This window comes from Canis lupus, chromosome 14 (genome assembly GCF_011100685.1).
Source record: "Canis lupus familiaris isolate Mischka breed German Shepherd chromosome 14, alternate assembly UU_Cfam_GSD_1.0, whole genome shotgun sequence".
Taxonomy (NCBI): domain Eukaryota; kingdom Metazoa; phylum Chordata; class Mammalia; order Carnivora; family Canidae; genus Canis; species Canis lupus.
The window spans coordinates 44344000-44359882 of NC_049235.1; the positions used below are offsets into that span (position 1 = coordinate 44344000).

A 15883-nucleotide genomic window follows, 5' to 3' on the forward strand; every position below is an offset into this window, starting at 1 on the left:
ATGGTATAGGGAGTAAGAGACAGATTGCTCTGTACATTCACAGAAATTTAAAGTTCAAGAGGGGAGAAAGGTCTTGGTAGAAGGAGAAATCCAAGAAGATACAGGCAAATCTGTGTCTAAGGAAGACACAACCATGAGAAATCCTCCACAAAACAAGACTAGCTGATTGTGGTTGGATTTTTAATTTATGTGGGTGAACACCCACTGCTGTGCCATCATCCCAACCTTCTGGGAAAGTCCGTCCTATGTGGTAGGCTTGTGTTGGTGGAAGTTCAGAAAAATAAAGGCATTTGGTAGAAGTAAGATGCCAACGGTGGTCAAGGGTTCAGAGAAGTGGGATATGAGAGCAGGAGGTGGCCATAATAAAAGATAGAAGGTCAAGAACTCCTAAGAGCTCAGGGAGACAGGGGTGAAGGGAGTGCCAAGGGTGGGGGTGTCAGGTTACCCACTGAATGTCGAAATGCATATTAAAGACTGCAGTGCCCTGTGAGGCAGAAATCGGTATGGGTGTGTCTGTGTGTGTGTAAATATTATTAATTAATTTATTAGTTAAATTATGAACTTCTTTTTACTGAAGTTGGAGAATACAAACAACCTATCTGATGTCATAGCACCAGTAAGGGATGTTGCTGTCAAACTCAAAAGCCTAACTTATTTTTACTACATTTTACTCTTTGTCCAAGAAATAATAGCAAATATTTATTGATGCCCTTAACTGTTTTCTCAGCCCTGTGCTGTGCTGAGCCAGGTAATAATATTACCCTCATTTTACAGCCGAGGAAACTGAAGTTCAGAGGGATTCCAAAACTTGCTAGAGCTCACAAAACAAACAAAAGGCAGAGCCAAGATTTAATGTTAGATTTTTCTAGCCCCACAGTGCCAGTTCTGAACTACCAAGTATATAGCTTGGCCTGGGATGATATAAAACGGAGTTGATAACACAGGTGCTTACCCACAGACTAGCCGGTATTCTGGGTTATTCATATTAACAAATTAATTGATTGGGTTGGTATAGGGGCAAGGTGGTTTTAAAAACCCTATACAATCAGGAAGCCAACTGAGAAGCTTGTTATGCTATTCATCTTGACAAGATATTCAGGACTGAGTAGTGCCAAGCATAGGGAAAATCTAACTCTTTTCAAGTGAATCCCAGAAATCTGGAGAAGAAAAAGGTGACTCATACAAGAAAGTCCTTTAAAAGCATATTTTTATTTGCTATAAGAATATAATCTGGCATTTCTATACAATCCATCATGCAAAAAAACATGGTAGGCATTTTACAAGCAAAGCAGAATCTCGGTATCTGTACATGTGTTCAATCAAGATATTAGCCAAAGCTGAAAAATAATATATTGGGATAAAAGAATATAGAAGGAGCCAACTGTCTTCCCTAGGATCATGGCTTCTAACGTCAAGAAAGCACAGCCACCTTGCTGTCTCAATGCCTAAGACTGAAAGAATTGACGGATAGATGAGGAACATCATCGATGATCCCCTGGGGAGCAAGGAGGCCACTACCCATGGGCAGTTTCATTGTGTGGCTAAATGGCTCTGTGAAGCAACACTGGGGCATCTGTATACAAACAGAGAGGAACTACCTGTTGAGCTAACCTAATTCAGGTGGAATAGACACTGCCAGCCTGCAGAAGGATCCTTTGCTTAGGCACCAAGCAGGGAGTTAAGAATTACAATTGCTTTCCTAACAAAAAGTCACAGTGATTTTTTTTTTTTTGTATAGTAATTAAATTTCCCTGCAATACCGTCATAAAGCATGTTTTAAATAAATTGCTCAATGGCATGATGGGCACTAAACTCTGGAGCTGGCCCACCTTGCATAACTGTGGTTTACTGGAAGTGACTGTGGCCAAAGAGTTCGAAACCCTTTACGATCAGACCCCCAAAGGCTGTGGCCATCAGTGCGCAGCTCCTTCTTTGCAGGGGAGCCTGAGAGTTTTTTCTGGATGTGGAATGTTCACAGCTACATCTGTCGTGCTCTTATTACTCACTGAGTTCAGCAATAACATTCCAAATCCGTGTTACCTCAATCTTCACCACAAAAGGCAATGGGTATTATGAATCCCACTTTCTAGTTAAGCAAACTGAGGCTTTTAAAGATTATGCCATTAGACTGAGGACATGCAACTAGTTATAGATGGGACAGGACTGGTGACCAGGACTGCCAGACAACACATGTAAATTTTCCACTGCCTCAGACCATTTCTTGAAGGGGTCAAAAGTTATTTCTGGCCTTGAACATTTCCTTACCAGTTTGTGTGATTTTAGGCCCAAAGTGAAAAGTCTAGGAGACATTCAGGAGAGCTAAAAATGTCACAGTGAAGAGAAGTGAGTTACTGACTTCCATTCCACCAAGAGCTGTAAGAGCAACTGAGATCCCAAAGGGCCTTTGCTATGCTATATGGTCTGCTGAGAGGATGATCTGAAATTTAACTTAGAGGTATCTCCAAATTTATGGAGAAAAATCTGCAAATAAGGGATTCAAATTAGGTTCAATAATTTACACTCTCCTGCCCCAGGACCACGAGACAAAATGGACATCTCCTGGGGTAGATCTCAAACCTGGAGTCTCTGAGGCATGGGCATCCCATTGATTTCTAGCACTGTCAACTATAAGTAAAAGTAACAAATTAGAAGTAGAGCCAAAATGTTATTTCCTGCAAACTCTCACATCTCCAAAGGGACAAAATGAGGCAGGAAGCCTGTCATGAAAACCAAAGCAAGGATCTTTATTTTTAACTCATATCTGCTTTATGAAGCCTCACTTTAGAATCCTCCATGAACTCAACTATTCATTAGTCTTCTTTTCCCTCTGCAATTGTTACATTCAGAAACACAACTTTTAACTTTAATGCACTTACTTTGAAAGTTACATATTTACCTGGATTTTAAATATTGTAATAATCACTGTAATTAAGGAATGCACTTGTAAAAACATTTTTCCCATTGTATTTAAAACTGGAAAAAGTGTTTTAAGAAGTGCATTTCTTAACTACAATGATTATTAAGCCAATATTCTTATTGCGGCAAGTCAACTTCTAGGGATAAAAGAAGTGTCAGTGGGAGGAATTTTCTAAAGAAGATGCATTATTTTAACCCGGGTCCAACTTAGACTTTGAAAGATCTATACAAATAAAAGCCACAGGAGACTACCGTCTTATTATTGGAGTCTGTGTTGACTCCCAGGTCCAGTTACAGATGCGTCCTTTACAGAACAAAGGGGAAAATCACATATGGACTTCACTTTGCCTTGATAGAGTCCATCACAAAAGCACCAGCCCTCCAAGGCCTCCAAGGGTCTTGGAAACCTATCCCACTGTGGCTGGTGAGTGCTGAGAGGAAGTTGAGTGGGCCTTTCCTTCACTGTCCCCTTGACCTATTTTCTGTTCCAGTTATGTGAGATATTCTGAATCTTTTTCATTTTGATCCTCTGATCCAGCATCTTGTACCTCGCAGGATGCTCATCAGTTTTCTTTGGGACCGAAGGTGCGTAGGAACTAGATGCATAAGCAGGGCGTTTAAAATGACGCAGAGGAGCCTTGATGACTGGCGGCCATGCAAAGGAAGACAGACAACCATTAGCCTCACCAATGACATGGCCCAACCTAAACACTGTGGGCAATGTGCTCCCCCCTAGGCCTGTCTGTTTTCTTTAAAACCAGGACACAAACAAGTTGGACCCTCACTGGAATCTTACTGCAGATAGATGAAAAAAGACATTCTCACCTTGGTCATTTACTTAAATAAAGACAAATTCTTAGAGATGGACAATGATGACCCCAGAATACGAGTGTTTTTTTGACAATGAATGTTTGGGGTTAAGGAAGTGAGAGGAGCAGTGGGATCACTTTAGCGAATAGCAAAGCAAACACAGGTGAGCAGAGTCATACCATGAATCAGCATTTAGCATTATATATAAGCTTTTAGGTTCAGCAAAATGGCACACAATCCTGAAGTGCTAAAAAAAAAAGGACATTACTGAGAGAGTATTTGCCAAACACATATATAAAGGTCTTATATCCAAAATATATATTTTTAAACTCTTAAAATTCAGCAAAGGGAAATAAACAATGCAATTTACAATGGAGCAAAAGATCTGAACCAACTCCTCACAGAAGATATGCATATGGCAAAAAAAAGTAACAATTTATGTCATTAGGGAATTGCAAAGTAAAACAGCAATGATATACAGTACACACCTATCAGGATGGATAAAATCCAAAACAAAACAGATGACACCAATCGCTGGTGACGATGCAGAGCAATAGGAACTCCCATTCTTGCTGGTGGGAATGTTAAGTATTACAGCCACTTTGGAAGAGTTTGACAGTTTCTTATGAAGCTAGTCATAGTTTTACCACATGTTCCAGCAATTGCGCTGCTAGGTATTACCCAAATGATTTGAAAACTGATGTCCACATAAAAAACCTGTACATGAATTTTATAAAAGTTTATTCATAATTGACAAAAACTATAAGCCAAGAACTCCTTCAATGGTTAACTGAATAAACATGTTGTAGAACATCTATAAGTGGGTTATTATTCAGTGCTAAAAAGAAATGAGCAGTCAAGCCACATAGAGACATAAAGTATTACTGCATTCCTCCTCCCTCTGCCCCCAGCTCTTCCCCTTCTTGACAACTTAAATATACAATCATAGGGGGTGGTTAAGTTCTGGTACGTTCTTAAAATATACTACTGTGATACTATGGAAAAGCCGATATAGATATCTATTAATAAAAGTAGAGGTTCATGTAATACTGTTAAACCAAAAAAAAAAAAAAAAAAAAACCAGTAAATATAATCTAATCTTATTACGATAAAAATGTACCAATATGTGCATCAGAAAATCCGGAAGATCACATCTTTAAATCCTGGCAGTGATTAGCTCAGAGGAGTAGATACATGGTTTTTGGTTCATTGTTTCTACTTTTTAATTTTTCTATGATGATCAGTTTTTAGTGACATAACTTTTGAAAAAGAAACATACTACTGAAATTTCTTTCCATAGAATTGCAAGTCAGAGCTTTTCTACAAAATCATGCATAATAAAAAGCCAGCAAAACTGAGGTCATTTTGGGTGTTAGTCTGAGACATCTCCGAGAGCTCAGAGCTGACTATATACTTTTTCACAGTCTGTACACTAATACGCATTCATTGACTTCTTAGAGTTCTTGGGTGTTGCTGATAGAACAGTGAACAAAACAGACAGAAATCCCTGCCCTTGTAGGACTTCCATTCTAGTGACCCCTACTGAAACTTGTCACTTCGCTTACAGAAGAAAAAAGTGTTCAGGCATAATTAGGGATGCTATTACTACCATAACACCCACACTACCTTTGCCTTCTGAGTTAGGCTAACACGAAGTAGAGACTTTGAGTAAATGGTCGAGTAGTGACATAATAATATCTATGCGGAAGAACAGAGAGGTTTTTTGGAAAGACCTCAGAGCACTCAATTCCGTGCTTTATGGTGAACAGCACAAAACACTCTAGAAACAAGTGTAAAAACAGCCCTGTTACCCTGGAGAATGGGGTAGAAACAAGAGAGGCTTCAGATTAAAAGCGGATTGTTGCAAGCATCTGGGCTAGCTGATTTACTGCTCTTCAAGTCACAATCCCTCTCCATATTCATTCTATTTTCACTACTCAGCATGAACCCAGCCAAAGTATTATTGAATTTCCCACTTCTCAGCATGAAGAGACATTTACCGTTTGCTGGAATTCTGATCATCTGAACAAAAACTCCCCTTGCCACTGGAGTCGCTGCAAATAGAGTTGAGCCTGCTGATAGAGATCGGCTCCCCACCAAGATTGTGGAAATACTTACATGCCTGCTGTCACCCTTACTCAAAATGTTGGAAAAAAGAAAAATTCATACAGTGCTGTTCTGTACGCATTGATTACCTTTCCTCTCTGCAGGGGAACATGATTTGATGACAGAGCAAAAGAGCAGAACCAGGGATAAGGCCACCATCTTGAATTTAGAGGAGACTTTGGTTTAGGGGGTGCCCGTGTGGCCTCCTAGGGCCCTTTCATTTGTATACTGGCTATTGCTTAGATACTGGAAGAGGATCTGATCCTTCCCCTTTCAACAACTGCACACATTCCACAGCTGAACCTGAGCAGTGGTGTTAAAATCCACCCCCTCCTTCCCCCGGGGGTAGAAAATAACCAAACTGAGAACAGAATCCCCCTCCCCTCCATGTGCTTGGTTGTTAGCAAGTTGGACCTTTTTTTCCTCTTGGGGACATAGTCACAAAGTCTGCTCTCATCTCTTAGAGCAATTTACTTGGTGGAAATGGTCTAATTAGCTACTGAAGATCTGACAAAGGCACATATCGCTGCTCAGAGCCTGAACGTGGGAGAGTCATTATCTCTATTAGTTTCAAATGCACTTAGCAAAAGAAAAGTGCAAGACAAAAACTGACACATCACCATCCTTTATTTCACAATTACACACAATAATTTGTTTTTCATAAAAGCAGCCCTCTTTGAGGAGTTTGAATCCCCGTTTGTTTAAATCTCATCTTCCTCGTAAACACCACAGTTCTCCCAAAAGTGTGTGTGATCATCTCCCTTTCCTCAGCCATCACCGACCTGTTTTTCCCTCTCTGTTTCTGTCTCTGTCTCTGTCCTTGAGGCCATTTTGCTTGGTGGTTACTTTCTTTATGGTGTGGGAGATGAGTGCATAGAATTGTTCTTCTGGAAATAGATTCAGATTTAGTCCTACATCAAATTAATACGGTTAGTTGGATTCAGGTATTGCAATGTGAAAGAGGACTTTTAAAGCTCTTTAAGAGTATATTAGTCTATTATTGTTTCTCAAAGTACCCTTCAATAAAGTTGTGAATGTAATAGGTGTTGTTGAGGGACAGGGAGATTCCTCAGTCAAATTTAACTGGGTTAAAGTCAAACTACTATCTTCATGGCAGGACTTCTCAGACACCCAAATAATGGGGATGTGTATTAGGAATCCTTAAGAAGAGCCGACAGCCTGTGGTTTTTCTCAATCTTATTAGGTTAAGAAATTCCCTTCATCTCACAGAGTGTTCAGCAGAAAACACTTTCAGAAAAGACTGTCCTAATTCATTATTATCTTTATCTTATGGTATCATATCATCTACTGTCATAAATCCCTACTTCGGGACACCCCGTTGTTTCGCACAAAGTGAGAACAGACCACGGAGAACTATCACTGGTCCTCAGCTAGTGCTGGTCCTGCCCACTCTCCACGAGTTAAATAACAATCTGTGTGAGAATCTGTCTCTGTTCTTTTGATCCTCTCTGACCTCACGGTGGTCTTCTGCTTCCAGTCACTACAGGAGTAGCAACTCCTTATGGAGATTTTCTGAATCTCTGTTGCAGAGCACTACCTCTGAGGGCAGCAACTTGGTCTACCCTTAGCTTCTGAATAAATTCTAATATTAGCACCATTCTAAAATAAGAACTGTTGGACATTATGTTTTCTGCCCTTTCAAAGATAATGCCATGATATGATCTTTGCAAAAAAACCATTTCCATTTTAGACCTTTTCTATCTGCATTCACACACACACACACCCTAACAAATAAAAAAAAAAATATTTGTTGCCTCTGAAATGCTGTTTTACACGAAGAATAAAATGCCACTGCCATACATTTCATTTCTAAAATCAATGTCTACTTGTGGTATCTGCCTGAAAGCGGATGGAAGGCTCTTATAAAAATGCGCAAAAATCATTCATGAGTTCTGAGTTGCAAAAGGATCAGAATGCTAACATCAGCTCCATCAAGGATGGAATGATATAAGAACCGAGCTTGTGATTTTCATTTCAGGATTCACCATGGTAAAATAGCTATGATACCTGACATACATTGTGTGCTAGGCACAATGCTAAGAATTTAATGTGAACGAGCTTTTAATCTTCTTTACAATCCTATGAAGTAAGCACTGTTATCACCCCCTTTTTGGGTGAGGAAAACCGGGGCTTAGAGAGCTTAAGTAACTTGCCAAAGCCTACACAGCTGGCATGCAGGAAGTCTGGATTCTGGATTCACATCCAAGTGGCTCAACTTCAGTGCCTTCACTCGATATTTAAAGTAACCTTGGACCCAAGTTCAGAGTAAGTTTTGATAAGTAGCATAATAAGTTAAAGGAGTCAAACTTGTACCTCATTAATACTCTCAATATTTGAGTATCTAATCCGTGTAATATATAGGATTCTTGAACACACTTGTTAGTAGGTATACTCACACTCCCCCCAAAGCAAAAGCAAATCATCCTCTTGCCCCTTACACATGCACCTAATATAATTTGTGATAATGGCTCAGGAAGGAATTATATAAAGGTCCTGGCTAACAGGTCTCTTAAATAACTGCTCTTATCTCTTGCTTTACTTATGCCAGGTTGGAATGTTAATAGGAATTCCAGAAGTCACAACCATTGTTGATGAACAGTCAAGCCAAGGTAGAGCTTCAGGATTTTGGGTGAAATTTTTAATTTGGTGGTTCTTACCCAGGGTGCAAATGAGAACCACCGGGGGAGCTTTTAAAAATCCCAAAGCTCAGGTCAATTAAAGCAGAATCTAGGTGCATTTAGCCTGAGACCTCAGGAGTTTCTAAAGCTCTTCAGATAATTCCACTGTGTGTGTTTGAAAACTACTGTTTTGGTTTCTCCAAACATCTCCTTCTTTATTTTCACAAAAGAAACAATAGTTAATAATATTTTGCACACACAGAGTGTTGTGTAAACTGTGGAGAGCTAGCCAATGTTGCTGCTATATTTTGATCACAACAAACTGCCTGGGTGGGGAGGAGTCTTTATGCATCTGTTAAAGTTACTTGCAGTCTTCAGAATTATGCTTCCCCCCTGCTCCTGTCTACCACACTTTGTTCTTCTTATTGGGCCTACCATGATGACAAAAGCTCTGAGAAATGAAAGGCATTCTTTTGTTGGAGACAGCAACTTCAGTGCCATCATCTGAGGACTGTAAGGAGATCCACACCAAGAGCCAACCCTGAGATTAGCCATTATTTTCTAAATAAATCTAACATCCAGAAAAGGAAAAATATAAGACAAGACAAAGAGCATGTTCCTGATGTCTGTCTGAGGGGTAAGATAAGAGTGAGAGCTCTGCAGGCAGAGATCTAGTTTGTTGTTGTTTAAATTGTTGTTGAATTTATTAAAATAAGTTGACTGCCAAATGTTATAACACATTCCTGACTCGTGGCTATGCAACTTGTCCCAGGAGAGAGGACCAGTGGGAAGGGAACATCTGTCCTGCAGGCAGTGCTCAGGGGACTCCATGGGCCTTCCCTGGGCCCCAGCCCTGACATAAGGCAGTTAACAAAAGGACCTGGGCACTCCTTCACAGCCACTTCTATGGACACATGTACCCCCTGAGCCATGTCAGCAGCAAGGGGTACAGCCTGTCTCATCCGTGCTTTTCCTTCTACCTACATGTGGACTAAATCCACTGTTCTTTGTGAGAATCCACAGCAAACTTTATACAAGACTCCTGTACTTGAAATAAAAATGCTGAGCAGGAAGGTGGCATTTTGGATGGATTTTTAAAATATTGAAAACCACCAACTCTAAGTCCTCTGGGAGAATTTTCTCAGCTGGTGGGATGAAACATCACTTCCCACTTACAAAACACATTCAAGGTGAGCCATTTGGAATGGGCACACTATAAAAATTCCCCAATGCCTAATTATCTCAAGATATCTTATTTTTAAGACAGGACGCAACACTAAGCTTTTGGCCCATTCTGCCAATGGACAAGCTAGGAGTCTTAAAGCCTGCTTCTACCACTCCTGATTTTTCTTGGGCAAGTCACTTCACCTATAAGCTTCACGATTCTCCTCTGCAGCCCATGTGTAACGATGTTGCCTATCTCATAGGGCTGCTGGAAAGAGTCAGCCACATTGGGCTTTTAAAGGATTTCCTACAGCGTCTGGCATAAAGAATGCCTGCAGTTCCTGATGACTTCTCTTAAGATGCTTGTAGGGAGAGTGACCATGTCCAAGGGGAACTCCCGAATGCCAGGAAGACTTCTAGGACAGGCACTGTCATTTCTTACAGGACTGACTTTGGGCTGCTAGTTATAGTATTGCTCAATTTGAGATAATCCACCCTTTGGGACAATCTGCCTGATGTTTGTTTTATGCCTCTGGATGTGTTTCCCCTTTGGACTCTTTCTAGGATATCTTTTCAGATTGTCTGCAATTCCAACCGGGTTTATATCTGATTCTGGTCAGGTCAGCCACATTAGCTAATTTGGCATGAATCAGTGGCATTTGGAAGGTGAGCTCATGAGAAAACACAAAATCAGCCAAAAGACTCCCCTCAATGCTAGTATCAGCTCCATGGAGGACGGAAACAAGAAGGGTTCATCCCATTCCCAAGGGAGAAACACACCCTTTAAACCTCCAGCAGTTTCGATCAATTGGTTTCCAAAGCTGGTCTTTTCCTTAAAGGATAAATGGAAGATACTAATACATTTCAACAGAATAGACTTGGTTCTTGTTCATTATCTAGGCTTCCCATGAGGTGTTTTGAAAAATGAAAGTGAAACATAACAACTTTTATAAACCCAAGGCTATACTGTTTAAGAAGATTAGTAGTATGGTCTCCGTCCTCTGTACCATTCAGTGTTTTCACATCCGTTATTGCAGCTGCCCCCATCCTTGGAAGGGGCCAGATTCAGTTCTGTCTCTACTCCCCTATGACTCAAGCACATGATTTCAGTTTCCTTTTTTTTTTAATTAATTAATTAATTAATTAATTAATTTATGATAGTCACAGAGAAGAGAGAGAGAGAGAGAGAGAGGCACAGACACAGGCAGAGGGAGAAGCAGGCTCCATGCACCTGGGAGCCCGATGTGGGATTCGATCCCGGGTCTCCAGGATCGCGCCCTGGGCCAAAGGCAGGCGCTAAACCGCTGTGCTACCCAGGGATCCCTGATTTCAGTTTCCTACGTAGAAAAGAGATGATAACTCTCACTACAGAGAGCTGTGATGATAAGCGAAGGAAATCACTTAAGTGAACAGTCAGCATGGCACTGACATGTGGTAGGTGCTATCTTGCTATCTATTTCTAATCCTTCCTCAGATGAAGACCCTACAATTCAGGAATTAGCTGGAAAATTTGCAATTGCCAGGAAAATTCAGTAGTAGTATAGTTTCCCAGCTAGGGAATTCATCTGTCTCCTCAAGGCACAGAAAGCATTATACTGAGGCAACAATGATTAGTGTCTCTTCCTTTCATAGAAATACAATTTAGCAACATAAACCCAGCCAGAAAATCACTCTTAAACCATACCCATCATATGTATTGTTGTCTAAGGTGATGATCTATCCTTATGCTCTTCAAGGTGTATTTTATATTAAAACTACAATAATGAAGCCCATCATCTACATTTTAGAAGATGCTGGCTCTCCAAGGACTTTACCTCAAAAACATGAGACTGCTCAATAACCTACTGGATCCACATTTTCACCTCACAGAGCAAAGAGCACAAAAACAGGAAACCTGCTGTCTGAGAAGCTATCCAGAAGGAGCTGAGAGGACACTGCACGAACCAAATCACTACCTAGGATAGAAAGATGACCCATCAGCATTTCTAGGCCCCCAGAGGAACATATGTCCATAGGGAAAAGATAAACCATATGGTTTTGTGGCCCTTCATCCAGCCTGAAGCTGTTTGCATCCACCTGCAGTTCTCAACCTGGCTGCACATAAGATTAGTTGGAGAGCTTTGAAGTTTACTGATGCCCAAGCCCTACCCCTAAGAATCTCCGAAACGATCCATTATTTTAAGGTGGAGCCCAAGTATCAGTATGTTTGTCATGTCCAGTGATTCTAATGTGCACCAAGTTTGAGAAACACTGGCTTAGGTTCCAAGTTTGTTCTGAGACTAAGTCACCTTATACTTGGGCATTAAGGGATGCCTGGGGCAGGTGGCAGGGTTTTGTCATTACATGCAGGAGTTTCCAACCCATGGCCATGTGCTAAGATCTGTGACAAGAACTGAACCCATGAAAATATACTCTGGGGACAGGTGGTGTGGTATTATTACAAGAGAAGCATGAGTTGGGACAGCACATAACTGGGTTAAGCTGTTACTAGTTGTAAGATTCTAAGAAGATAAACTATTCTGGGACTCAGGTTTTCTGTTTCTGTTTTTCTGAAAAATGGGAAGAACAGTAACCGCCTTGCATGGTGCTCTGAAGATTTTAAAGGGGATGTAAATGAGATAACATATGTACAGTAACTTGGAACCTTGCAGACTGCCAGCATGTCGTAGGTGCTTGGTATGTGGCTACCATTAAAATTTAGCACAGGGGATGAATGGTCATCACTGAGGGCCTTTTAATGGTGCCTCCTGATGGATTTGTTATTATAGTGTAGAAAAGTCATACAATTCCCTGCACAACTGGATTTTACTACATGAAAGACCTTACCAAACAATGAAGAGATTAACTTAATGAATTTATTTGTGAACACTCGGCAGAGAACATTCTGATTCATGAAAGACTATCCAAAATGTGCATGTATATATATATGGAAATGTATTTATCAGCTACCTGAGGGAACCCCTTTGCTGAAACTTAGGGCCATTTGGAGCAAAGCAAAAACATTTAGCCCACATTCTAAACTATTTACACAAGGTACAACATGCATGGATGTTCATGAAATCACTTTGGGTAATGCCTAACCATGAATGTGAGTGAGTGCTGGAAATCCTGGCTGGGATGGGAAGTGTGACTTAGACAACAAACCAGAATGAAAGAATTTCAGTCCCTGAATTCTAATCTGGGTGCAATTAGGAAAATAACAAGGACATTTTTGATTCTTAAGACTCTTTGCATTTATTATGCTGAGGCATAATAATTCTTCAAGTCACCTTCATTGGAAGCCATTCTTAAATCACTGACGCCTTGGTTTTTTTTTCAATGCTTCTTTATGCTTTACCCCACAGATGATTAAACTTGGCTACAAACCTCATGGGGATAGGGAAAGGGTATTATGCACACTTGCATCCCCAGAACCTAATCACAGAACTGGTAACAGTTGGTGCTAAGAAACATTTAATGAATGAGTAAACTACTCTGCATCATACTCGGTAACCTTCACAGATTTCCCACCTACTAAAGAATAAAAATGAATCACTTAGGATACACACCAGCTGGCAAAGTTGAACAGCATCTACAGGCCCTGACATTGTCCCCTGCGTCAACAATGTCTCGATACCTAGATTTGCTGCCCATGGTTGCCATCAAAGGGTGCCAGCAAGTTCCTTCCCTTTGAAGTCTCCAGTCTGTAGCCCGAACACACTTGCTTTACACAAACACTTCAACCTCAGCTCCTTTCTATAAGTCTTCCTAGGGGGGCGGGGGGTGGGGGTGAATGGGTGACGGGCACTGAGGGCGGCACTTGACGGGATGAGCACTGGGTGTTATTCTGTATGTTGGCAAATTGAACACCAATAAAAAATAAATTTATTATTAAAAAAAAAAAGTCTTCCTAGAGTGTGGAGAGGCACTGAGGCATGGTGTTCAAACCCCTCTCCCTCTGACAGAGAGGTGAAAGAGGAGGAGCAATTAAGTAAGCCTGGAAAACAAGCTCTTTTCTTCTTCAAACAATGGCTGGCTATTAAATGCCCTGCAACTTGATGATTTAATGATTAATGGTTTCATTTAATAAAATTATTATTTTAACTAACAACAACAACAAAAAGAACAAAAAAGTCCTCCCTCAAGGAGGGATCATCTTCAGTTTAGCTCTTTCATTTTGTTTGCCCTGGCAGGCCCAATGTATGTGAGGCATGCTGTTTCAAACGAGAAAAAAATATTTTGGAGAAAAGCTAAATCTTTTTCTTGAGCTTTTTCCATCAATGTGTGCGGTTTTCCACATGTGCATATGAAATGGGAAGTGTAAGGCTCAGTCAGTAGCTCTGCCCGTTGTTCATACCAACAAGGACCTATGCCAGAAGAAGCCTGCAAAGCTAAATTTCACCAGGTTTGTAGAGCTCTGAAGTGCCAACTCAATACATCACGAATGAGCTTTGATCCAGTCCACAGAAAGAATGACAACCACCATCCCTTAAACAGAACTCAAGATGAAAGAATCAAAAAGAGAGCACTCATTGGAATCTTTACTTAAAAGACAGTGTGTGTGGGGGGGGAGAGGCAGCCCCGGTGGCGCAGCGGTTTAGCACCGCCTGGAGCCCAGGGCGTGATCCTGGAGACCCTGGATGGAGTCCCACTCTCTGTATGATGCCTGCTTCTCCCTCTGCCTGTGTCTCTGCCTCTCTCTCTCTCTGTCTCTATGAATAAATAAATAAAATCTTTTTTTTTTAAGAAATAAAATCTTAAAAAAAAAAGTGTGGGATCCCTCTGCACCCATAGCTGCACCTGAAATCAGTGCATGGGTAATTGGTCTAATCCCCAGGAGAGTAAGAAAGGTGGTTACAGTATGGATGATTTGACACCAGTCTTTATCCATTAGCAATGAAACTTAAGCAAAAAGCATAGGCTTGCCTTGCCTTGCTGCCTGCTAACGTCAGGCAAGCTACTTATCCGATTATGCTTCAGTTCCCTAATTTGTGAAATGGAGATAAAGTACCTTCCTTAGAGAGTTGTCGTGAGGATTAAACGAGGTAATACATGTTAAGAATCTAGCACTGTCCCTGATATTCAATAGATGTGCAATACATATCAAAGTATTTATTGTTAAAAAACCTGTATTAGGGAGATCAGAAGTTATTTTTTGTAGTTTACCTCTCAATAACATAAAATACATAATACTTTGCCTTGGTTAAAAAAAAAAAAAAAAAAAAGCATAAGCTTCCTAAAATGTCTTCAGACCTCAGAGCTGGTCAGTTCTCTTCGGAGGAATCCTCTGGATGGACGTTTTATCCGTAGTCCCCTAAAATAGGACACACGACAATGTCATTGCAAGCCAGCTGGCATCTCAACACACAAACTCTTTTTCTACTTCGGGCATGGAGATTAGAAGCAGAGCTGCATCTACTGCCAACACTACCGTGCACGCCAGCAGCCGCACACACAGGGGAGCAATCAGCTATCTCTATCAGCGAATGGTGACAGTACTGTACCTTTCCATCTAAGGATAACTTCAGGAAAATGATGTGACTGAGACGCCCTGAGGAATCAGCTCAGAAGTAAGTCACTGACTAGTGTCCATCATTAGCAGTCATGACTGTAAGTAGTGCTGAAGCTCTGGGCAACTCCTCCAGTGAGAGCCAACATTTCCTCAGCTCTCCATCATTACAGCCCACCCATGGAGCGTGATTGGGTTCACAAACCTCATGGGGCATAGTTGAAGGTGGCTCTAGAAAAAAATTAGCTGCAGGTGCTATTACTTTACTACATAAGAGTCACTTTGCTATAGATACGCGAAGAATCAAGGTGTGTCCCCAGAAGAGTCTCCTGGTGCGGGAGCTTTAGAGGAACCCCTTTGATAATTTCGGAAATTATACAAGCAGTTAGCTCCTTTAATGAAGTGGTCTCTGGTGGCTTCTGGATTGAAGCATGTTGCCAGCAGGACTTTCTTCATATCTGAATCCTCATATCCCAATACCCATCATTCCCAATATGGGAAATGTTAGAAAGGGAAAACATTAAATTTCTCCTAAATATATGTAAAATCATGTTTACATGGATGAAACCAAACAAAACTGTCTTGGAAGACAGCCATAGGTTTTTCACTTAAAATTCTTTAATATATAATATTTTGAGCATACAGAAAAATATGGATAATAATAATAATATCAAATTCCCATACATTCTCAATACAATTTAATCAAACCTTAACATTTTGCATATTAGCTCATAAGTTCATTTAAAGAGATTAAATGTCA

The 15883-nt window shown here is 40.7% G+C and overlaps 1 protein-coding gene across 8 annotated transcripts in view; it reads right to left on the reverse strand.

Moving 5' to 3' along the window:
- Positions 1-2723: 2723 nt before the first annotated feature.
- Positions 2724-15883, reverse strand: part of PDE1C (phosphodiesterase 1C) — a 488275-nt gene continuing 475115 nt past the window's right edge. For 6 of the 8 annotated variants that reach the window (XM_038557256.1, XM_038557259.1, XM_038557261.1 and 3 more), the window contains one exon: positions 2724-3561. In XM_038557256.1, the coding sequence (XP_038413184.1) occupies positions 3392-3561 (170 nt within the window). In that variant the 3' untranslated portion in view covers positions 2724-3391. Of the gene's footprint in view, positions 3562-14478; positions 14929-15883 lie in introns of those variants that run through there. The other 2 variants (XM_038557258.1, XM_038557257.1) reach the window with 2 other exon arrangements.